General features: G+C 37.9%; 1 protein-coding gene across 3 annotated transcripts; it reads right to left on the minus strand.

Annotated features, from left to right (window-relative positions):
* Positions 1-124: 124 nt before the first annotated feature.
* Positions 125-24,238, minus strand: LOC134820005 (recombining binding protein suppressor of hairless-like). Of its 3 annotated transcripts, none has more exons than XM_063830175.1 (14): positions 24,104-24,238; positions 9,041-9,206; positions 8,332-8,497; positions 7,654-7,797; positions 6,426-6,511; positions 6,083-6,231; positions 5,770-5,872; positions 4,489-4,626; positions 3,271-3,452; positions 2,478-2,549; positions 1,886-2,060; positions 1,586-1,679; positions 1,204-1,331; positions 125-1,051 (listed from the first exon to the last, which is right to left on the minus strand). In XM_063830175.1, the coding sequence occupies exons 1-14, from the start codon at positions 24,197-24,199 to the stop codon at positions 963-965; spliced, it is 1,788 nt and encodes a 595-aa protein (XP_063686245.1). In that variant the 5' UTR covers positions 24,200-24,238; the 3' UTR covers positions 125-962. The 3 variants fall into 3 exon arrangements, with proteins under 3 accessions (XP_063686245.1, XP_063686246.1, XP_063686247.1); XM_063830176.1 differs by lacking the exon at positions 24,104-24,238 and adding an exon at positions 10,251-10,533; XM_063830177.1 differs by lacking the exon at positions 24,104-24,238 and adding an exon at positions 9,695-9,838.
* Positions 24,239-26,524: the final 2,286 nt, after the last annotated feature.

Consider the following 26,524-nt stretch of genomic DNA (forward strand, 5'->3'; position numbering starts at 1 on the left):
CCCATAACCATATGAGCCATTTCTAATGGAAAGATATCGCAAAATCCTGTTATATTTTAGTAATACATTTGTCACATGTTTGCAATTCAAGCCTAAATCTGAAGGACAAGTAAGGACACATTGATATTTCTACTTGGCACTCAAGCCAAATACTGCATGAAAATAATACATGAAAATGTAACACAGAATGACATCCCTGGTTCGAAGGCTGCACCCAACTATTTTAAGTGACAAAGCGCCAGCTCTCCTCCATCGCTACTTATAAAACGGTTACAAATTATATTTGTTATTAGACACCCTAGACAAAATTTCAAATGAAGAAAAAAAATGGACATGGTTTGACCAAGAATAACAAGATTTTCAAAATTAAACCCAGAGAAATGAATTTAATATGGTTCGAATTCAAAATGAATCAAATTTTAAGCCTGGTGATAACAAACATGAAAAGGTAGATAACTGAACGAGGCTGCATGTGATGATGTATAAAATGTTTCAATAGGTACAATGCAGCTGACCTTATCTTGTATCCAAATTTCAACGACTATTTGAGTCGTAATTAAGATATTATCTCAATCTTGAAATTTGTATCAATTACTGCGAGGATTAAACATTGTAACAATGGGAAATTTCAAGTAAAATAAACAAGTGCGTGCTTAGAAAATGAAGTGTTCCTGAATTCATCAGAATACATATATATATCTACAGTTGAGTAAATCAGTTTAACTTTAAAAAGTTAGTCTTTTACTTTGTGGAGCACATCCCATAAATACAAATTAAAATGTATAGGCAAGAATCATGATTAAATGTTTAACTTCCATTACATAACAATCAAGCGTCCGTCTTTGAAGTGATCATCCGAACATCAATTACAATATCATCTTCTCACGACTACACCACAGCGCGACATCTATTGACGACATCATAACGATGAATCATGACGTCATGGCATTGATGAGGTGACGTCACGAAGAAGATTGACTGGACGAGGGTTGGAAGTCTTGGGGGGATTCGGGGGAGGGAGGCGACTGTACTTCGTACACATACTCTTTATCTGGGGAATTTGGGTGTGAGGGTCTCAAATCATCGTGAAATCGTTCTTACAATTAAAAATGAGGGTGATTTGGTAGAAATAAATCGAATAAACGAAGATAAATTTGAATTTGGTCACTAAATTGTAGCGCAGAACAAGTACAAATTACTTACCAGTTGAGTAGATTACTCCGTCACTTCGGACAAGAACCAATAGACAGGTTACCGGCCGCTGGACGTAAGTCCAGTCTGGCTTGAATACTTGAATGGGAGGAATCCTTGCAAGCAGCGTTTCTTTGCATCTAAAAGTAAAAGTTGGATTAAATTAACATTGAGCTGGACGAGTTGATTTGATTAACGTTTAGAGTTGTATTCAATATTGCTTAACTTACCTTCTATAGTAAAACCATTCATAGTTCATTTATAAGTCAGTGATGGTTTGGTTGGATCACTTAACGATCATGCCTTTTTAGGTTCGAAATAGCCCAGTTTATGCCTACCATTTAGCAGTGGCCTAAAATAAAATGGATGAAGATCAATATAAATCAAAACGTACCTGTAATATGTATCACACTCGTGGTTCTCTAGCCAGACCTTCAGGTTAGGACTGAACCCTTCACCACTAATCTCAAGATAGCTTTCTCCTTTTCCTGGAGAGCAGTCACGTTAGTTACTAAGCAGGATAGTTATTTACTTCAATGCTTGGCTAGCTGCCAGACGCAAGTTTCATTTTGTAAACCTAATATTGATCGTACTTAGTAAAGACCGATGTGTCAAGAAAATGAGGTGACATTTTCTTCGTCCTAGATTTTTCACAACGTGCTATAAGTAGAGTACAAACTACAAAGAGACCTACCATTGCCGTATCCTTCAGCGGTCATTTGTTCGACGACTGGTACCGGAGTTATGGGCTTCTTAACGGTTGTTAAAGCATCACAGAATCTGTATTTGGCTTCATCAGTTGAGATGACAGTCCAGCAAGCACCGTCGTTTATCATCTCTTTTTTAGGGTCCGTTGGACAGGGTGTGGCCTGAGAAATAAATGTGTTACAATTGGGAAAATGCCAGAAAAATTTGATCTGTCAATGTGAAAACTCTGACCTGTTTCTCTAAACAAGGATTAAATTTCTTCTAAAAATAGTAATAAATCCTAGATGAGTTTCAGAGCCTTCAGTGGTAGAATATGCGAACAATCCAGGGATTTATTCGCAAATCTACAAAACATCAATAAATTTGTTCGTGCGCGCGCTACAAACTGTTGACCACAATACAGTTTCCATGGCTATGGCACGGAAAAGTCACTATCGTCAGCGCAGCGTGAGAACCAAAACGGGGATCGTGGGAAAATTTTCTAAGAATTTTCTGTTTTCCTTTCCAAAACGATCATTTGACCATAATTTCATGTCTCGCGAGTGCCATGCAATGTAACTGTTCAATAGTTATCTCACCTGGAACTGGATAATTTTATCTTGTGACAGACATAGGTACATCCGCTCTGTATCTTTCAGATAGAAGGCAACCTGTAATATTAATGGGCGTTAAAATTATGTCAAGTATCGTCAATCACTAATATGGCTTGTACATAATCTGCATATCAGATAATTTAGGAAAATATACAGCTTGTAAATTTAAAGCGGAAGCAAGTAAATTGTCCGGTAACACAACATAATATGGTGGTGAAGGAAGTAGTCTAGTTTGCTAACATCATAATAGATCGGTAACTTGGCATATACAGTTTGTGAGTGGTTAACCGAGAGACAGGCTGCAGTTGTATCTTTAATAACAATGTAATATCCGGATAGGACCATTATTTAATTGCAATAGTGGATCGCATATAATTACTGATTACAGACATATAGCAAGCAGATAGTTGTGTTCAAGACCTTAATTAAACACAGCACACTATACTATAGTCCATAAATAGCTTTACAAGGCCGTTTGTTTTGACACGTGACACGAGACAGCCTATCCCATGAGCTCGCAGGAGCACTGTCATGTGTCTAAATTTACGTCACATTGCCTCAGAAGACAAAGGACGCCTCCAAAACAGTGACTATATTTGGTGATGAAATGATCAATAAGTAACTATTTACAGGGTATTAATAGTTACATAGCTTGTTGCCTGAATGATTACCAAGTACCGGGACGCAAAACCATGGTGCAACATTTCATTTGCAGATAAAAGCATTTGATATAACGTGATTTTAATCTACTTTTCTTAGAATTAACATAGAAATTAACCTTGTGAAGTTGAGATACGGGGTCTTCAGCGTCGAGGAATGCGACCTGCTTTTCAACTTTTCGTATCACGACTTTAGGGAGTGATATCTTGGTTTCAGAGCACACAATCTTCACTGTCTTGCCGTAGTGCACATGACCATCTTTAACATTGAACACTTCACTGTCTTCTTCGTCTTCATCGACTGTAATTAATTGTTTGATTAATTGTTCGGTACATCTATTAATTAATTGATTGACAATCCCACGAACTAATCCTGGCTGCTGATTTCAATGAATCCGAATCTGGATAGATATGTTTGTATGTAAAAAAACTGAAAACAGTAAATAAGATACTTAAAAGTTAATAAGATACTTAGTTTACCGTTTACAATAGCGCCTGCCTTTAAATAGCATAATATGCTATATATTATAATATATAATATATTATATCGTAGCCAGAAGGGTATTTTAAATAGATTAATCTAATAATATATTATACGGATGTCGGATATTAACCATTCCAAACAAAGCTATATATCTAATAATCATTAGAAATGCTAGGTATTAGTTAAATACAACCATGGGAAATAGTTATACGGTTTGAAACAGTAACAACTGAATTACTTCCCCAACATTATATAACTCATTTTAAAGACTTTCTGAATGAATTTGGCCAGCATTCTCCCTTTGAGATCATTAAATAAGACGGCTTAACTATAAATGTTACTTAAATCATATTATAGTGCTCAGGGCCCTACTGTGCAAAAATTAGAATCCTTGGCGAGTGATTTAATGGGACCGACTATAATTGAAGTTTGAAAAGAAATCGAATCACTTCTAAACGAGTTCCAAATTTGGTATAAACAGGCAAATTATTTAACTGCATTTAAACTTATTTGGTAAAGATTAAATAAATGGTAAACCCGATATTTTAGTAGCAGACACCGGAAGTTCATATAATAATTTAACTTCTTGCTAAAACTCTGAACTCAGCTAAATACAGAGTGGTCCAGAAATAACTACATATTATTTCAGGCTGCGCACTATGATTCTGATTCCCGTATCAGCTTAATCTTAACTGATTCGGATAAACAGAATTTGTAACCAGACATATTTGTAGTGCATTCTGGACCACCCTGTATTACAAAACATAACAGAATACATAACAGCCTGGTCTCACTGAAACATTACAAATATAACACAGCATCTAATCTATTATCGCTGAAATGTACACACTACCTAAATGTATGGCGAAGGACCCCCACTGGTGTGAAGAAGCGTGGAAGTTCTCATCTTCCACGTGCAGGAATCGAGTGCTGACAGTTTGAGATCGTAACCGATTGAAAAGCGCTATGTGTGTTCCCGACTGTATACTTACTGAAATAGAAACCAGTCAAACACAGCTGCTACTGAAATGAAATGTACACGCTAAGATATTTGTATTTATTCAAACAATCAGTTTGAACGATTTTCCATAAAATGTCATTTAAGCGGTCTGAATGGTGATTAACTCCATCAGCTTATGCTTATTCTCTATTGGAAAAAAATCACCAGAAAACTGGAAAAGAACTTTGTGTTGTATCAAAGCCTATCATGAGCAGACATTTCAAAACTTTAAAGAAGTAACCGAACAAACGTCACGGTCGTAAATAAATGACAAGAATCAAAAACATTACATTTTAAGTTAACTATCGTACCGGAAGGGGATAGAAAAGAATAATAAGTTTGTCAGACTAGATAAGACGGGTTTAAACATTATCTGTGATGTTTAGATAGCAGAGTTTATTACGAAATATCATGGGATCACGAAAAATATATGTCACGGAACATACCATGTGATCATGAGATATCATGGGGCAAGAAGTGTCATTTCTTATCACTTATGGTATTATATGACTACGTGTTTACACTTTACATAAGTTGACGGCATTAGCAACCCAGGTGATTATAGAAGTGATTAGTAGGGTAAATATTACAACATACATAAAGGAACGATCACATATAATTACGTTAGCATGTTTTTGGCCATTTTACCACCCACCCCCTCGGCTGCTGACGTAATATGTGAACACTCCCTAAGTAATAAATATTTGAAGAGAAAAATTGATCCCGGAGTTAAGATTTTGGGTAGCCCTGAAGCCCTCTCAAAAATATGAAAATAATTTCTGGCTGCATATCAATGATAATGTTATGCTCCAGAGTTGGCACAGATATTTAGATCTAATTCCAAATTTTGTATGCTGCTGTTCACTGATAAGAAAATATTTGAGGGTTTCGTACTACGATTTCGAAAGTACTGTCGAGATTTAATGAGGCCTTAATTTGTTCAGACTTATTCAAAGAAACTTTGTTACCGAGAGACTTTGAACCATCGGGGGAAATATAAATAGTCATCATGTAATCCATCTTGGCTTTGTTTCATGTTATCAAAAAATCACATAAAATTATCCATAATTCCAGCCTAATTACCTTAAACACGAGGTGTCAGATGAAGAGCACGGCGTTCTATTTAAAACTTACATGCAATGTTCTTGATAGATAACTTCTTTTTAGAGGGTTTCGAGATGACTTTTATTCTCTTCGACATGAACGTGCCAATGTTCTGACCGTTTGAGTACAGCATCTGGGAGGAAGTATCATTAGACTGATTTACGATGAGAAACACTTCCAATATAATCATATGAGAAACAGTTTTAATAATCATACTTTCCGGAAAGTTATCAGTACTGGACGCTTGACTAATGACGATCTACATTAAACTACTCGTTTAAATACTTAATATTTTATTATCTACTTTAAATATTAAGATAACTAAAGTTAATTAATATCTTACCTTACAATACAGGTCGAAATGTTTACGTTTATCAACGGAATCTGATATATAGAGGGTTTTAGCTGCAGCGAACCCTTTCTCTTCCACATGTAACTGCTGCATGTCGTCATGTATTTTAGATAAACCGATAAATGCGTTAGGAGTCAAACCTGATCGAATAAAGACGATTAGATGGTTGGTTTGTTAGTTTATTCATCAATTACTGTAATCAGTTAATAAGTTAAATATTTGGTAAATTAAATTGTTTTGATAAAGACTGAAGAGTACAATGACCAATCATGAGTCTTACAATTAGAAGTATAATGAAACAACTTTAATAAACTGATCATTCATAAGCACTCACCATTTTGTTCGAGAATGCCACGCCGGTGTTCCCCAACAGCCCAAGCCTTTCCGCGTAGATACACACATGGGGGTGGACAGAAGAACCTGAGAATGTGGTACTTAGTGAACATGACCAATCAGTGGGAAGTATTTCCGACACGTGACCAATCAGAGGGCTGTATTTCCATCACGTGATACAAAGTGGTATCTTGATCTTTGTAATATTAAGTTTAGTAGGCCCTCCTATCTGTAGATTCGTAGAACTAGAAAATGTTAGGAATGTGGTTCCTACAGTTGCAGAGTAGAGGAGCTCTTACCCTCCACATTATTATTGTGTGATCATTAATTGAATTCTTGAAATATTATCCGGAATATGAGTATTTTATATCATGCTGAGAGTGGGACGGCAAATGGTAAGTGTCATATAAAGCAAGATAATACCGGCGAGTTTTCAAAATAAGATGCATGTCATGTAATAGGAGAGAATACTTTCTTGTCTATCTAATGATTATTTAATGTTTCATTAACAATTAATGATGATACACAGAATTTTGTCAAAATATAGAACGATTAAAATGACTTCAATTCTCTGAGTTGCGCAATTTAAGAACGCTGGCAGAGCGACGTATATGTGGTGATCAGATCGGAACTTTCAAGGTAATTATTAGCGGTTTGGCAGATTATGGAGCGGATATGTTTGGAATGAGCAAATCCGGTTTTTTGGAATGTTTCCAGAAAAGCATAATAAATATCTTCGGTTTAATCCCCATGTTGCTAAAAACATTTTATTAACTTATGTAGTAGTGGAAAGCATAATTAATTACAGTTTTACTTGATCTTGTACCTAGCATTTTAGTTTGATTTTTGTAGAAATGATTACGTATGATGATGTTAGTGTCATTATTATTTGATTTGATTTGATTTGATTTGATTTGCTCAACCAAAATAGTAAAATATATAGATTTTAGTACTACAGATTGTGATTGAAATACCTGCTGATATCTTTCGAATACAGTTACACTGTTACAGGGCTTGAAAAATTGAAGGACAAAAAATGGCTTCTTTAGCAGCAAAGGGTCTTCGAAATTTGGTATATAAAAAAATGTAAAAAAACTATGAATATTGGCGGTGTTTTCTCCAGGATGTATTTTTATCATTCGTGTAATGCATAATATGCATATTCATTAATCACTGTACATTCATGCATTTTATAATACATATTTACTACATCCAAAAACTTAGCTCACCGTTTCTCGTTTTTGTATGATTTCTGAGCGACTTTGGCGTGTCGTATCACCACTTCCTTATCCAGTCGCTTCCTGTTTGTTAGGTATGCGTTCATACGTTCCTTTGTGAATTTAAGTTCCACTGGAGCTGCTACTGCTGCACCGCTGCGAAGAGAGATATGTTAAATATGTCGGTAGATATGTTAAATATGTCGGTATGAGTACTGAGATATGTTAAATATGTTGGTAGATATGTTAAATATGTCGACATGAGTACTGTGGTACCACTCCAGCGCATCTCAATCCAATTATTACGCCACACCTATATGCTAATTTAACGGGAGATCAATAAGTCCCAGAGTTGGAGACAGGATATATATCTACTATTACTAATGTAAAGATTTTGTAAAACTAAAAGTTTTTGAAGAATAAATTTGACAATAGCTGATACTAAACGTGGGTAGTAGTATATTCAGTACTTCATTATTATATACTGAAAATCATGCTACCACGGCAAGAATCATCGACTTTGCTGGGTAATCACGCAAAATTATATGATCAAATCACGCTTAATTACAATAATTAAACCTCGATAATTGCATTTTTGCAGTTTAAGTTTGATGGAGCAATAATTACACACATAATCACGATAGTCAGGCATGTAAATTACACAATTAACATAAAATTCTCTCTAATGACCTTGATTCTGGTTGAGGAGGAGAGATGGGCGGACTAGCCTGCCGTATGAGATGGTCGTATTGAGGAATAATAATGTTAGGTTTGTATATACTGGTAGGAGGGGTATGACTTCGTAGTCTGTCAGTGAAAAGGGCGCTCATCACTGGCTCCGTGTGACTGAACATCTCTGAAGTAATTGTTTTGTAAGTGTTTTGTAATTGTTTTATAATTGTAATTGTTTAAGTGTTACATACACGTACGGTGTGGTAGAGCACACGTCAGATTCCACAGGTTCACGTGTGGAGAATCTCCAAAACCGGGGGATTCCTTACTAATCACGATTCACAAAGTTGAGAGTTCGGAGGATTAACCAGGTGTTCAGATGTTTTAAAACAAGAGTAAAGCTCGTGTGCATGATAAGGATAATATTAATCCTATCGGTGATTTGATTTGTAAATCTGGTGAATCTCTAGAATTTAACAAATATTTAAAATATAAAATGACACGCGTCAGGATTCCTTAACATCTGATGGAGCGTTAAATAAGCAGCTCAAGTATGTATGTGGTAGAGAAACAGAAAAATGCAGGCCTCTCAATTTTTTGCATTTTATTCATTCTGGGAATTGGTTAGCTACTTAAACTAATCAAACAATTTATGGGGGGAAAACGGCCAGACAGTAAGCTAGCACAAAAGTGAAAGAGAAAGTGAAAGAGAAAGTAAGACATGTACCTGATTTGGGAGAAATGTAACCCAGTTGGGAGAAGTCAGGAGGAAGACAGTGTCTAGCAGATAATCTCTGTTGTTGTTGCTGTTGTTGTTGTTGTTGTTGCTGTTGTTGACGTTGCTGTTGTTGTTGCTGTTGCTGCTGCATAACTTGTTGACAGTGCAGCATCGCCTGAAAGTTATCGGAAATTAGTAAATTTAGTCTAATTTGCTCCATACTTAAACACAAATACGCAGAAAACAGGTTTTTTTTTCTAATTTTCTAATTTTGTAATTGCACTCTGCAGTTTGGTATATTACTCTTTATCTTACGACTTACAATCACTTGAATTAACACGCCCGACAACACATCTAAAACGACAGAACAACACTTAATGAGAGCACAACACCTAAAGAGCAGGGAAGGAACATTCTGGACCTAACACCACCAGACTGGAAGATAATTACCGTATATTAACAGACTCGGGTGGCAGGGGTGGCTAGTAGCTCACAAAGGGATCGCTTAAAGGGATCACCTGTTGCTCTGTGCGAACATCTTCACAAAGACAATTTCCCCTATTTCATAGGTACTGTTGGGAATTTCTCATATTTTATGGGTACTTATGGGAATTTTCCCTCGTGACACAAAGGTTATTGTCACGTTTGAGAAGGGATACTTACTAAGGTGCGGAATGTACGAAATCTGTGAGGGAGGGTTGGATGCAGAGGAATGAATAGTTTGGTTACCCACACAAAGGGACTAAATAAATAAGTGAACGAAATCAAACAGAGCACTGATAATATAGCAAGTGGAGAGTGTAGTAATGCGCCGCTCAAATAGTTCAAGGAGTAAATTAGATGGTGACCTCATTGCACACCCTGCATGAGGATTGCTTGCGATTTAGTCCGAAGTTTGTGTGTGAATGTGCCGTACACTCTGGTCGTGCTCAAATAATATTTCATTGTGTTCTAAATTGCAAATCAAATCAGCAAGTCAACGGTTTGGTTCGGAGACAGGAGTCTATCAAAACTTTCTTTGCGGCAGTATCAAATATTTTTAATTGAATCGAATGAAGTAGAGGAATTTTTCTTTTATTGAAATGTGATCAAATTTTGTTACGCTCACTGCTCAATTTTGAAGTCAATAGATCCAATTATATGACACCAAGAATGCAATGATGGTAATGAGATGAAACTTGGGACCTAAATGAAAATGGTACAAAAGTGAAATACTTACTTTGACGACGGTGACCCAGTACTCATCCGCCTCTTTCTTAATTTCGATTGTTTCGGCGCTCTCTTCGCATTCCATTTCCATCTTTTAGTCAAGAATTTGATTACAAACTTTAACTTATTAACTATAGCTAGGGAAAAGTAAACAGTCTGATAATCAAGGTAGCAAAACAAAACTAAGACTAACGGTCTATATCTACATACTATCTAGATATTACCGAGATCGTGAACTCCAATTAGTGAAAATTATATTAAGACTTAAGAGCTTCCGGGATACCAGTTACCAGTAATTGGTACGGCTATTAGGTATTGGAGATCAATTTACGGTACACTATCGGTAGATTCGATTAGAAACAATAATAAGTGAAATATAATGATATAAATAGAAACATGATACTATACTCTACAAGATCACTACAAGAAAAAATGATATAACTAGCAAAGAGCTATCCTGGGCAGATGCTGGAAAAGCTGTTGAATAGTTTATATCATATTATAAAGGCTGCAAGATAGTTTAATAATGTAGTCGAGTTTAATTATGTAGGCGAGTCGAAATATAAAATTCCAGTTATTCCACAACTTCCTTTATCAATTTACGGACGGTCGAAGTCAAGCGTTTCTGTTCAATTCTACTGCGTACAAACTACGAGGAGTACGACTTCCAAGTTCCAACCGTGATCTTATTCCCCAAATATGAAAATTTGTCCGGCTTGAACTCAACTACAGACTCCACGGTCGTTATGTGATAGCTCTTAACTTTTGCAGATACAGACTAGACACAAATCAAAGCATTTCGGTCAGAGCAGATTTTGAGGTAGGTCCTAAGAGTGAAAATTCTGACAGTCAAACGTTTCTGTCACAGTTGATACTCTACTTTCTGCCACAGTTGATACTATACATAATTATTGTCCGGTTTCGTCGAAAAATTTAACATCAAAGACCTTTAGATTGTGGCATTTAACCCAAATATTTTAAATTTTGTCTGCTTTGTACCTGCCAAGTTTTATAGAAGCATCGCATGAAAAATTTGTAATATCAAGGGGCTGCGCTAAAAGTTGAAAAACTTGAATTGTAATGACTTGCATATCGGGAGTAAATTGTAAAATAACATATTATGATAAACGCTGGTTTCGAGCCGACCACAACTTTGGGTTGGATCAGTATCTGATAACATTTATTCGGTAAGAAAACTGAACATTTTGATTGTACATGCCAAGTATCACCTCAAGACTCCCTGTCTAAATACATGGCTTTAACAAGACCACAAAGTACGTTCCCAATAACGATAATAACATGTAGGAAGTAATCTGCGCACCCGAGCTACAACTAAAAGTTAAAATCCCGGAAACGTGTTTAAAGTTGACACGGTTACAAAATGACGGCACTAAGAAAAGTAAGTAGCGAGGAATTAAAGAGTGGGGTATGTGTGGCAGCAGCTGCGAGCAGTGTACAAAACAAATAACTCCAACAATTCCCACGCTCTCTCCGAACTATCAACACTCAACACCAGTACACCTCCCAACCAATCACAGTCCACCATTTCCCCTTCAGTACACTTCTGGACCAATCAAAGGCCACCATTTCCCCTTCAGCATATCTACGGAGACGAGACAAAGGTCACGTGATAGCAACCAGCCAATCACGAAGCAGGACACATGTGTCACGTGACAGCAACGGGCCAATGGGAATCGAGGAAAGGTTCAGTGTGCAATATATGATTATCTAGAGGTCGTGGAAAGAGCTGGGATAATTCACGAGCACTACAATACACCAATATAAATACAGAGAGAAAAAGGTCACGTGATTTTGTACCGCCTTTCAAGGGCTGTGTCACTAGCCTTGCCAAGTACTTTTAAATAGCTCGTAACATAACAAGCAAGCTTTAGGTCAAAACAAAATCAATCAGAAGGACAATCAGGTCACTCCACCCTTAAATTAAACCAACTATCTGTAATTTCCGATAGAGGTCTGGGTCCCTTTAAAGTAAGATATAGATAAGTGTACATGTGTTTATTTGAAGCTTTACATTTGCTGTAAGGTTGCTGACGAGGAAATGACTACACTTCGAAATGACTACTGATTCGATCAGTTCTCAAACAATTAAATGTTACATTTTCCAAGTTGACAGCTGTAGACTGGGCATATAGCATGCAGCACGGCGCATTTAAATACTCCAGGATCAAACGACGGTTTTATAACCCTTTCATGTAGCACTAGGGGAAAACGACGCAATTATATCCTGACAAGGTTATAACGTGACAAAGGTGCTAGGAGTACTCGAACGCACTCAGGGCGCAGAGAGAACACGTCACACAGCAGTGAGAGCGAGCCTGAGACTTTGCAATAATTGACAATTTATAGAGAGAGGGATATTGAGTTGCTGAAACTTGTCAGATTATAATGATGCTGAGAGAATGTCGTGGGAAAAAAGAGAGCAGCACACCACTTAAATTTCAACAGGCAGTAGATATATTGGTGTAGTATCTGCTGTGAGAATTCGGGTGACGCTGTTCCCCATACTTGCAGCTTGGTGCCAAAATGTCAACCATAAATAATTCTCACAGAGTAGTCTCCAGATTGGTTCTCTCCGATCTGAGAGAGATTCCGGGGAAGTAAGAGTAAAGCTAATGATGGTCAATTTGTAAAACAAGATCCACAACATAAGTGGCCTGGCCTGGGTACGGTGAATTTGAGCTCGTAAATAGAGGTTTGAAAAATACTAAATGCAATATAAAACGGCTACCTAACTGTGAGTATGGCAGTGCTAGAAACTAAATCAATGCTCTCTCTCTCTCTCTCTCTCTCTCTCTCTCTCTGGTATAATTCCCACGACCCAACTCAAGTGCTAATTTACTAGTTATCAGACATTGTTTCTAACCCAGCAACCAGTACCCCACATCCCTCCCCACGTGGGCTCTCCCTGTCACCTGATTGGTCACCAGGTGTCACGTGAGAGGTACTCGACCTCTCTTAGTGGCTGTCAGCTGTCCCGTGGTTCTCAGGTAATTTCTGAAGATTGATCACGCGAGTGGGTATATCTCGGCATGAGAAAGAACAGCGCCAAAAGGTGGATTATTTATTTATAACCTGCAGTTCAGTAAAGGGAAGATAAAAGGATCAATAAATATCGTGGGAATTTACAGAGAGATTTTACTTGAAACTCTAGACGTTGTACTATTTAGTATTTATAATAAGAAGATATTGTTTAACTATTATAAAGTTAAGGTAAAGAAGGACATTATCATAACCATCTCAGTGAACTAAGAGATCAAGTCGCCAATTATATTTCCTGAATTACTATAATATTATTACATCAACCACTTATTACACCAATCACTTTTTTGGGGATAATTTAAAAACGTATTACGTTGTCATGAATTTCTTTACTTTTCTTGAAAGTTTTACGAATTATCACCAACACCGATCCTGGGGGGGTGTAACCCAAAAAAACCCAACTCCTACCCAAGAAAAGGTAATACTGGGATTGGGTTTTTTTGGGTTTTTTTGGGTTTTTTAAACAAAATTTAAACAAAATTCTAGCCATTTCATTAATTGTATTGAATGTGAATTATTTCCCACTGAGTCTTACCTACGTGTTGTTCTCATGTCTTAACTTAATAGATAGTTTACATAGTATATAAGTGTGTTTATATTGATAGTATGTTATCACGATAGCAAACAGGATGTCTCGTTCATCGAGATATAATCCATATGAATGCACAAAGTGGAAATGTGGCAAATGTGGCAAATGTGTTCTCCTGTCATGGAAGGAGGCTATGACGAAGGTCAAGGCAAGTCAAAGCACATGACTTAAATTACTTGACTTAAGGCGGCTTCAGAGTCCGACTCTCGATGATGTGTCTCCAAAGCTTTCTGTCCGCCATAAGCTCCTTAATCTCCCCAGTGTTCTTGAGTCCAGTGTCACTTATTAGGTTATCGACGAAGGTGAGCGGTGGTCTACCCCTCCCTAGGTTCCCAAAGGAGAAGTTGGTGTGCTGCCAGGTCATCATGTCGCTGGATGTGCCCAGCCAACCTCATTCTTCTGGCCTGTATCTTCGAAATAACTCTTGGGAGTGATCCAAAGACCTCCTTGTTGGTGCGATGTCCTCTCCAGTCCACGTTTAGGGCCATCCGAAGCATTCTACTGAAACATCCGTCTATTCTTTTCTTCAAAGATTCTGTTATTGTCCACGTTTTCGTTCCATACAGGAAGATTGATTCAACCGTAGCTTGAACAGACGGATCTTTAAATCTCGGCGCAAATTGGACCTCCATATAGCCTACATTTTGTGGTAGGCAGCCCATGCCTTGGCCTTGCGTAACCTAAAGTCGTGCTCCGTTGTACTAAAATCCTCAACTTCTTCTAAGGCATGTCCGTCCTTAGAAATTATTGTGTGTGGCTCCTCTCCTACTAAATTAACTGTAAGATCCTTGGTTTTAGACAAAAGAGATTTCCTGCCTCCTCATCAGATGAGGCTTCTGTAGGACTGTAGCATGTGATGACAGTGAGCCTGGGCTTTCCATTTAAGAGACATGGTGAGGATCCTTGCGCTGTAAGATTTTATAACTTTATAAGACTTATAGCCTCATATGCTGTCCTCGTCAAGATGATTCCTACTCTCCCATTAGAAGCGCCAGCTGCGTTTCTCCACGCAAATGAGATCACTGGATGAATCCCTTTGTTCATCTTTTCTATTCTGGTATTCTCAGCAATCAGCATGCACTACCCGATGTTCGATTCTTGCAGGGCAAGGATGTGCAGCTTGCTTCGAGAAAATAGTTCTTCAAGTTCGATGCGTTTGTGCTGTTCTCTGGCTGTTCTTATGTTAAACGTGCCAACCTGAGCAGCCCTTCTACATGATACAACGCAATTGGTGTTCATATTTTTTTAAATGTTTTCTTGTTTGACTTTCTGTAGAAATAGGTTGTCGTGTTGTGGAGACCGAGTCATCAGCTTCTGTAATAGCAGCGTAATTACCCCGGCAACCACTTCCACTAGAAAAATAAGGGGCTTTAACCCTTAAGCTGTTGATAAACTTCATCTTGACTTTTCAGTTGGCTCACAATCCTGTGCAGTCCCCTGCACATTGGCAGTGGATTGTGTTCTTAACTCTAAGGTTAAGGGCATCCGCTTGAACAATAGCCATCTTTAACTCTCACCATAATATTTTGGGTATCTTGAGCATGTAATTGCACGAACATATGCTATACAAGACAAATGTGACACTTCCTTTTTCTACCCAACAGCATCAGTTGTAATCCTTACCCAATCGTCACCTGCTCCAGTGTGGGGCTCTCCGATTTTATCCCAAAGCATAAGGAGGTTAGAGTGAGAACAGAGCTACACTTTAGCGGGGACTAACCCTTCCCCTGACTACCTCGTTACCCGGTACCCCGGCATAGGGAGCCGTATCCTGACTACCAGAGTGTGTTCCAGTCTAGCTGGGTCATAGTAGACTAGGTTGAACAAGGTAACAGCCAACACCTCTTTAGCTACTGTGCAATCCACAGTAAAGATTTACGAGTCTCAAAGCCTCTTGTAGACCAAGAGTTAAGGAGTCAATAGATCAAATTATTGAACTTCCAGGGCTCAATGTCACCCGTCGACCGTCCTGCCTTTAGCCTGGACCCCCTGTCCAGTATCCAGTCTTCACCACGCGGAGGTAGTGGCTTTCATCATGCTGTCCGATGAGTGTCTGGAAGAGGGCACCAGCAGGATACCCCTTTTCAAAGTTCGGGAGCCTCACATCAGACCAGGGCTTCCACCCAGCTTCTATCCAGCGGTGACGCCTTGGGCCACCTAAGCTTCACACAACCATTGAAAGACCACCTGCCTACGTCTGTAAAAATGTTGATGATGCGATTATTACAGTCGAGGGTCTGATGCTGTACATTCTCAGTGTAACAGCTGACAACAGTTATCAACACTTTATGCCCTGGCTGTTTACATCCGATGCCTGCGAGCAAACTTTATGCTTTCCTGCGCATAGGCCTCTATGCAGGCATTAGAACTAATCTGTGTTCTAAGGATATGTTGGTTGGCATGGGCAAATCAAACCGTTCCCTCGAGCTTGATGCACTCGGCAAAAGTTTGATCCCTGTAACAGTTGCCCACTCTCGCAACAAGCTTGTTATACCGCATCCGAAAGCAGAGAAACTATTTTGAGGTAAAGATACTTCAATCCCAAGATTGTTCCAAGCTATGAAGAAGGGAGTCTCAAGGGGTAGAGAACTCATTCAAGAACACTGTAACTTTGAAGGAGAGGCTTTCTAACCATCTTCTGACGGAGCAGAGAGTGACGAAGCGGAACAGATGATGACGAAGAGGAAGTGGAGGATATTGACTCATCAGAGGAATGGGCGAAAATAGTAACTGTGTATGGTGATGCTCTGCATCATGATACGGCTGTTGAGGTTTGCCTCAATGGAGGGCGAGATCGAATGCCATCCCAGTCAAGATTTTAGCGACTCCAGGGCCATAAACAAGCGAAGATATCACTTAATATCACATGTGATCATGCAGCTCATGGTTTCTCGTTAAGCGGATGATCAGGAAAACGGAAACAGAGATCGTGAAGGTGAGAAGAAAGGCTTTATTCCTCTCGTACCGGTTGCGGTCAGGGTTGGGGTCATCAGTGAGTTGCGTCTCTACTAACTCAATTTGCCATGGCCATCGAAGTGAGCATTACATATGGCTGATATCATATCTGGATGGCCAACTTCTTCTGAGCACATCAGTGAATAAAATACTGCTTTTGGGTGATATTTAAGCGATTATATCTATTGTGATGTTGTAGTGATGAACCACAACAGTGATGTTGTACTGATAATTGTTTTGCTAGGTGCCTACATGATTTTTTTTCCTTCAAATGAAAAATTTGTAAAAAACCCAAAAAAACCCAAAAAAACCCAACTCCTACCCTGAAAAAGGTAATACTGGGATTGGGTTTTTTTGGGTTACACCCCCCCCCCCCCCCCCCCCCCCCCCCCCCCCCCCCCCCCCGATCCTACTCCAATCTACCTGACATTTGACAAACAAACTTTGTTTGAAACAAAGATTTTCATCAGTGAACAAAGGTATTTTCTAATTGCGCAGCAGTACCACCCGAAACAATCACACATACCACACACACACACACACACACACACACACACACACACACACACACACACACACACACACACACACACACACACACACACACACACACACGGCACGTACAGAGAAAGCTGACCCGTGCCAGCAATAGAACACATCGTATGTGATCTCAGGAATTGAGTGAGACAGAGAGATGCTTGCAAAGGCGGAGATAAAATAAAACTGGGGGTGTCCCTTTATTACCCAATACAGTCCTACTCATTTAAAATGTTGCAGCTTTTCCTCCAGATCTCTCTAGAATTTTCTGGATATCTTACTAGTGACTGGGTCTTTATAACAGGGAAATTAAGATGAGATATAGATGATTAAATTAATTAAGGTGCAAGAAGTTTAAAGAAAGTTTTGATGATATTTTCTTATACTCTTGACCTTCTAATTTCTCGGTAAAAAGTTGTAAGTTCTCATCCTTTACTGCAAATGGACCTTAACCTTAGACTATCGCTATCGATTTTGTAATTTGGTACGGGCTCAAAAATGAAGGTTTATCTAAAAATCTAAAACATAATTCAACTTTCTTACCCAACAAAACATCAGAAATCAGTCTTATATATTATCAGTTATTACTTTCTTATCTTTACTGTCACAACATTTATTGGAGAAATCATGACAGCATTTAATGATCTTATAACCTAAAATTTAAATTACAATCATTGAATTTACTGATAAGACACCCATCTAAACGTATAAAATACCAGGTAACGTTATATCACATTTAAAGTTAATCTACCAATAATAGCCTCAGCTCCAGACTCACTACACACCAATTACTACGTTACGTTAATTGCCACATTATGCCCACGTGGCTCTAACACAGCGCTTTGATTGGCTCCCTGAACCCGTGTGATGACAATGGAGCTCCCTGATTGGTCAGCCCGCTAAGGCTCCATAGTCCATATCCGGCCACATGACCAATACATGCACACAATATCGTTACAACGCTTACAGAGCAGAGCATTATTGCATATATTAACCAATCCCTACTCGGCTTACAGTGTCCTACTGGAGGTTCATAACCTTTTATTCAGAAGAGTGAGGTTAATGTTCCACTATAACATAATGTTATGTCAGATCACGTGACTGATATAAGTGTCACGTGATATGAGGATATGCAGATAACCAATACTGGAACATTGCATGAGGCACAGTGTAGATCTTATATCACGAGCCGTATATAATAATACAACTCTGCTAAATTATCATTTCATGTTACTAGATTCTAGAAGAGTGTAGTTGTAGGAGTTGTATGCGGAACCAAATACCAACGCAAAACCATTGATAAAATAACAATAAACATCGTGTAACACCACCAATAGGTAGGTAGGTACCACCGTGTAATATACGATGGCTAGTGAGTGGAGTGTAATAGCTGTGATGAAATCTGTCAACTGTACATTAAAAGCAACGTTTATATCAACATTTTAAAACGAGGTGTAGGAATTATAGAGATCATTAACAGGAATAGTACAATTTTGTGAGATTCTTTTTTAGACGTACAGTAAGGGGAAAGGGTCATATAACAGCACTCACCACTCCATATTTATTTGTTTTATCTGACGACTGACATTTTTAAAGCTGTGTCCTGATTATAAAACAGAAAACTTCCTACCAACTATTTAAAACAAAAGATGTTTATATCGCAACATTTTATAAATATTGAACCGAGTGCAGAGTATAACAGTCTCTACGGAGCCTGGTAGGGTTAGTTCCTTGTTAAACTGCATGCTCTACAACACCAGCTGGCTCGACAACTAGCTTGCTCCTAATCTATTTATAGGTTTATACTATCCCGAATTGAAGGTATTCTCTATTTACAACGGAAGGTGCTAGAATTCTAGGTCTAAAGTTTGCATTTCTAGGAATAAACTTCGTGTTTACTTCCATACACTTCGCTGAATCGTACAAGTGCTTTACAAGGCGACTGCCGACTGCACCCCAAACTTGTGTTATAAGTTAGCATATTAACTGTGAATGATCGCTGCTTTATTAGTGTAATGAGAGGACTAGAATCTCCCAATATAACAAGGGCAGGTGTATGGGTTGAAACACTTTAATACTTCTCACTTTAACTAACCATATCACATGATGTGTCACGTGATGTGGATTTATACGCCCTTCTATCCCTGCTAATTTGATGAAACACTCACCCCGTACAACTATAAATCTCATAAACGGTTGACAGATATAATACGGTTGCAGATGTACACTAACCAATAGGATTGCTGCATCAGAATCATGGGTATTAACCAATCATAACTAAGTATAGTCGTCATGTGACAGAGATTAACCAATCTGATGACAGTATTTTCATCACGCAACGCAAATCAACCGATCTCAATCGTTGAATTTATCCTGGCCATTTTAGATATAGTTTTAGTCACTGAAACAAAAACCTTATCGGATCACTTATTTGTTTTTAAAACTCCCCTTCTGTAGTTATTAAACTATTCATTGAGGTTACAAAAACCTTTAGTATACGGATTATCCGTTTTTCCTGGCGTTAATTTGAATTTCTGGTGTATTTCTAAAAGATTTGCCCCTTCATAAATACAATCATCACCCTAGTAACCAGGTATTTAAAATACTAAAAATTACATTCTGATGAAATTTAGGGAATTGAATTAACGAGGATAAAGTAAGGAGGAGAAGTTGGAGACAGGGCGATCAATAGAATGTAGATTAGGCGGAGTGTTGTAATTTGAGAAGGTCTGTATCACTACTGCCCAGGACACGACAATACACACAGTGTTATTGCTAGTGATGTAATGTAGTGGTAGTTGCTACAATAATACAGAATGCTGTGAATAACCACCATCTTCCAGTGTGAGCTTGTTCTTTATCAGCACAACTTCCTGGATGACAGTCGTAACCTTGATTTTCCGGGTAAATAATACCCATTATCCCCCGCTCGGTAAACCGGCGACAGATAAACCGGGCGTGACCGGTTATGTCACGTGACTGTGTATCAGTTTTTCGAGTAGCAGTTGACAGGTGGAAATTGAAAAGTTGGTAAAAAGCACGTCAGTTTGACGGCCTGACATTGAAACAAGTTAGGAAGCTGCCGCACCGTTTACTGGAGATGTTGATAAGTTGGCAATCTAGGGCTCTGAGTACCTGACAATTTGACACATTTGCTCTCCTTGTTCACCAATATACACCACGTGATCATAGGACTGGTTTACCACACACCACGTGATCATAGGACTGGATTTAAGGAGAAGGAACACAATCAGACTATCTGACAGCATGTTAACCACTAATCAAACTGTGGAGCAGTTTTAAATAGGAATGTAACTGTAAGATAAACGGTAGCAAAGTGGAATGCGGCTGTAAAACCAGAGTCTTTAGAATTGGAAGTCAACCATAAATCCAGGAGATTAGGAGACAATCATTAAAATACACGCCAAGCTGAAGCAACTAAAACAATAGCAAGATCTAGCGAGCAGCTGACACTACACACTACCCCATAATTAACCAATCAGCAAGCAGAGTGTCAGTCACATGGCACAAAACAGCCAATCACAGCGAAGCTCACTGCCGAGCTACTGTTGTAATTAACCCTGGGAAATATGAACACGACCGTGGGAATTTTCTCAGGAGACGTCAAAACTGAGACATTACCGGCCAAATACAGACAGCTGATTGGATCTTCAATTATGCCGCGTGATGAATTTAATCCTGCATTCTATCTGGATAGAAGATAGACTGGTTAGAATAATGGGAAACGAATGAGCACAGGAAATTTAAGAGGGAAAAATGGTAATTATAATGTATCATGTGGAAGGTAAAGTTATCAGCCGGAGACGTCTGAATTATTTGCGAAGCCCTGCTTTTCTTTATCTCACAAAAATAATCCTTGATAGATGGCAGCGATTAGATGCTTTGAAATGCTATAAATTATATAGTCCATTTCTAAGCAGCTGCAACAGCAAACTCGAACTTTATACACCTACACAGATATATACACTCGAGAACTTTCAAAATGTTAGTGTCAAGTTTCATAATAATACGGCAGTGGCTTCAGCAACTAAGTTGTGGCTGTGCAAATTATTAAACATGAAAAGGGGAATATATAACCTTGATTATTCGAGAAGCCACGTGACAGCGATTAACCAATCAGCTTCCAGAACCGACCAATCAAATCCAAGAACATAACCCCTGTCACGATGTATCAAGTCATCCTCCTCCCCCACTCAAGTCTATAAACGTTTATATTCACTATCGTCATATCCTTGCTGCTAGAATCTAGCAGCTAGATACCATCTTTCTACTTCTATCAACTACTAAACCTCGTCTCACAACTAAACTAGCAGTTTCTTCCAAGCGAAAGAAATCAGTAGTTGGTATACGCGATGTGGTTTAATATAACGAGGAAAACATAACCTAAGCTATATTCAATACTCTGGGAAAGAACCTGGTCGAATAGCAATATGAGAGACATTGACAAGGCAACTATCTCAACCGGCGTGGGAACATTATAGAGGCCATCAGAAAGTTGTCAACCAAGATTCACACGGGTCCGACTAATAGAAGTAGTTAAAGAGGTTGACTTTTGACCTTTCCATCAGGTCATGTGACTCATTAGCAATTTCAATATTTCAGCTAATGAGATGGTTATATTTTGATCACGTGATTATTTAAATTACCCCATCACAAAGCAGAACTTAGAAATTCGGTCAAATTATCAGTTTAACTACATACACTAACAAGGTATTGTTACAATCCTGTGATAAGGTTAATCTTATAATGACATAATTTGATCAATAATGATTTCTATTTTGTTTTAAAGTTCAACACATTCCTCAGAATCAAAATACTATTAATCATCGTTATTTTGCCCTGATTATAATATGTTCCGTGCATTATCTGTCAAGCCGAAATGAACTACTACCTGGAGACGTTAATCATGCCTCATTCGGTTTATTAGCAATCCACCGATCATCAAACTGATAGGTTTAGTAAACTGATCATATTTCAATCAATCAGCGTCCAGCAGCGACCAGTCAAATCATAGGATCACAAGTCACAACAAATATAGATTACTTCCTCATATTTAAACGAGTCTCTTTAAATATGCTGCTCTTCAATTTTAGAATCAAGCCTTATAGCTTGCCATCTAAATCTCGGAATGGTTTTGGGTCCGTGAACCAATAACAAAAATGGTTGCATTAGTAATCATGGTACCTAAAGTAATTATAAGGTAATTATAAGGTAAGCGATATGCTATGATGAGTGGAATATGAGTTAGGATCAGTTTGGTCCGTTTCATGGCAAAAACATTTATTGATTTTGTAATTATAAGGTAATTTGATCGTTTATAATACACCATCATGTCATGTCATGGAGATATGATGTCATTATATAAGTTCTAGATCTAATGTCTAGGATTTGTCATCTCAAATTATCTTATCATTGGACACTGAAACACTCCCACATATTAAAGAACGCCCAATTCGACGGATAATTTTTACGTTGCATTTTTAACCTGACAACTCGGCATAACAACAGTAATTAGAGGGAGAGAATATATCAGAAACATCAACCAATTAAAAGGAATCACGCTCAGAGGTGACAACAAATTAAAAGAAATCACGCTCAGAGGTGACAACAAATTGAGCACACCTGATAAGACAATTCTAATGACAGATCAAAATATCGGGGCAACACGAATCCCTAAAGATACATTTTCTCCTGTGTAATGAGAGCAAAGATAAAAATACTAGATAATAATGGATGTGTCAGGCCGATAAGGCAAGTTGAGACAAAGACAAGATACAAGCAGGACCCGCCCTCCTTTTCTCTCGCTCCAGTTTCTCACAGAATCCGGGCCGGCCAACACAGTTGCATACAATGAACACAAATAACAATTACAGATTACATGTCACCTGCGCTGGAACTGATCGGCTCTGGGAGGCAGAGAGAAAGAGAGAGGTGAACATTTTAACAAGAGGACTAAATTTGCTTGTTAACATTACAAACTCCCGTATTGTTTTAGTGTAATGGAGATGGGAGGGGCGTGAACACGTGACCCTGTATCTGTGTGTCACGTGAGGATGTATCCGGTGCCTGATTGGGTGTTGTGATACGGCGTGCAGACAGGCATCTTCACTGGAGAGTGAGACGTGGTCAAATTCACAGTTTAAAGCCGTGCTCACGATAATTGGCGATATCAGTGCTTGACAGACAGTCTGGCCCGGGAGGCAGTTCTCTGACTGTTTCACACGGTAACACAATACACCGGGCATTGTATCGTGATAATAATTCAGTAACTTGTAACTTGTAACTTGTAACTTGCCAACATGGTGAGTCTAAAACGAGACTGGTGATCTGTGCTAAATTATTATACTCTCCATCTAAGCTTCTTAATCACAACACCTCCATTAAATCGGATTGGCTTTAAAGTTATCGCTCGGAAGGAAAACGACCTGAATATCCAGATTATAATTGATTAACAGACTTTTGACTAAATGTTCTATTAATAAAACTAAACACTGCCAGGTAATTTTTAGATAACGACAAAAGTAAGATTAGAGGTCAGCCCAGTAGATAGACGTAGCGGGTGCCCCACAAACAAACAAACAAGACAAAAGTAACACTACATTAAGGACAATATTTTGAGCAAGGAAGCCTCGAACAATACGAATTACCCACCAACTATTTTTTAAACTTCTCAACATAATAATTTCCTACGATAAACTTACCTCTAGCATGTGAGAATGCATGTTGAGGAGAGAAGAAGTATTTGGCTGCAGCAAATGATCCAACTTGAGCTTTTTCTCAGGGTTCACACTTTCCATAGCGCTGTCTTCAATTGTTCATTAAGGCTAAACAATTAAATATGTCATTAGGAATTATAACGAATTGTAAGGAATTGGAAAAATATGGGTAGCTACAATTAGGTTGCACATGTAAACATCTACACATATCATACATAACATAGGTTGATTGTATTCTCGATTAAATCTTCTTGTTCTTTTAAGGGCAGCTCAGTGGCTACTCTTTCTCTCAATAAAGAGGTAGTTGATTAGACTCTCAGTACTACCCTCCATCTGTATGAGCGTTGTTGTCATTATACTCAGGCCAAACAGCCACAAAATGATTACAAACCCAGATCAGGCTTAAAAAGAGACGCTATTGCAGAGAAGCTTTTGCAGTAAAGCCTAGCAAGAGAAATTTGAAATATAATACAAAAGTATAGTTTCTAGTTTTGATCTTTGTTCAACTAGTCTAGCAACCAAATTTAGATTGAAATTGAAATTATAAATCTAGATACTATTTCACTTTTGTTTTTCCAATATCCATATTCCATATTCCATATGGTAACATTGTAACCACTAATTATAGTTAAGGGTACAAATACAATTAGGCCAGGGACAGTTATGAAAATGTATTCCACATCCAAGGATTTCATGCAATGGGCTCATTAAACTCTCAATCATGGTTACCTGATGATTTGTTGGAGCCCATCAAGCAGAATCTATATTGCATTGTGTTATGTTGTGCATAGATCCAGTTACAGATTTATTAGCTCACTCCTTAAACTAACTGACATAGGGATTAAAACCTTCTCATTTCTTCTTAGAGGCTAGAAGTGCCAACCATTCGGCCATTAAGTCAACAATTTACATATTATTATGACTCAATAATTCAATGAAGCATGAGCTGCACATTTTGGTTACAAATTAAACAACTAAGCTGTTGTTCACCTCATGTCAATAAGATCTGAAATATGTCTAAATATAATACTGTAAAATGACTTATTGATAGTTAAAAATTGATCAGTGTAAATGATTATTGTTATAAACCAGCGTGTCATATAATTCTAGTAAACAAAGTTATAAAATTTCTCATATACAAATGAAATGGTACAGACATCCTTACCATAACAATAGTCTGGAATTTTTGAGATATATGGGCATGACAAAAATTTACCATTCTGGCAATCAATTAATGATAGAAATTGAGATCTAAATTAAGTGGCGAAACATGGAGCAAGTTTTCAAATGATAACCAGATTGATTCAACCAGATCTAGGATGCTATCATTTACTGGATAAAATCATTGTCTTTTAGATTTTTAACAGATCTTCACAAGGTAGATCCATTATCTAAACTAGCAGGAACCCGTATAACCCTAAAATGGTGTCAAGACTCAAGAGACTAAAATAATTATTACCTATTTAATTCGCGTTTTTGACACCACTTGGGGGTCCAAATTTTGGGTTCTAAAACTCCTATTCCTTGGCCAATTTTTTATTTTTTTATGCTGATTTGAAAAGCATAAAAGCATTTGACCCAGTCAAAAATGTTTCAGTTGTATATCTTTTACGGTTTTTGCGGAAAGTTGCGTTAAAGTTGATGCCGTGGTGTCAGTAAAATGGCACGGATCCATATATATATATCGTCTCGCTTCATATATAGTAAGATACATTAGGTCTAAAAATCATTTATGATTTGTGTTTTTTTATAGAACCCGTCCCCAATCTCGTATCGGCAAATGAATAAACTCAGGTCTGAGTGTGAATACGGGTGGTACTTGCAAGGTACCACCGTACCACCCGTATAAATTATGATTTGTAGACCTAATGTATTTAGATAATGGATTACTCCAAATTTAAACTGATATTAAGATTGATTGTGCAAGATGCAAATAGTGACAAGCCTTAACATCTTAACTGTGCATTATCTTGCTAGGTTGCTAGATTGAAAAGGGAGTGAACAGGGTCTTCGGTTATTGAAATAGAATCTGATATCAACTATTGTTTAAATAGAACTTCTAGGTTACAAAAATTGCAACAAACTGAGTAGGTAGTAGCCAGTAGGTACATAAAATTTTCAATCAACAATATACAAACGAAACAGTTTAACATTCAACATATTAATTGCTGGTTACCTAGGCAAATGAAGCATTAAATGCTGCATCAAAATGAAGAATTACCAGTAGGACGATTGAACAGCTCCCTTAACATTGGTCAGGACTAATAACTCGAATAGGATTCTTAAATTTATTCAGCGTAAGTGACGTTCTACTTTGGATCTTAATATAATCGATTGTGATAAATTTATTAATAACTACGGGCACATAGAAGCATTACCATTATAATGGCAATAAAATTTAAATTT

Source organism: Bolinopsis microptera, chromosome 8 (assembly GCF_026151205.1).
Source record: "Bolinopsis microptera isolate Bmic1 chromosome 8, MBARI_Bmic_1.0, whole genome shotgun sequence".
In the NCBI taxonomy this organism is placed as follows: Eukaryota; Metazoa; Ctenophora; class Tentaculata; order Lobata; family Bolinopsidae; genus Bolinopsis; species Bolinopsis microptera.

Excerpts from the sequence above, each read along its gene's own strand:
- LOC134820005 (XM_063830175.1), bottom strand. The coding sequence starts at position 24,199 with ATGGAAAGTGTGAACCCTGAGAAAAAGCTCAAGTTGGATCATTTGCTG. Across the intron at positions 9,207-24,103 it reads TGCATTCTCACATGCTAGAG|GCGATGCTGCACTGTCAACA; the intron begins GTAAGTTTATCG and ends GATAACTTTCAG. Across the intron at positions 2,550-3,270 it reads CCGTATCTCAACTTCACAAG|GTTGCCTTCTATCTGAAAGA; the intron begins GTTAATTTCTAT and ends TTAATATTACAG.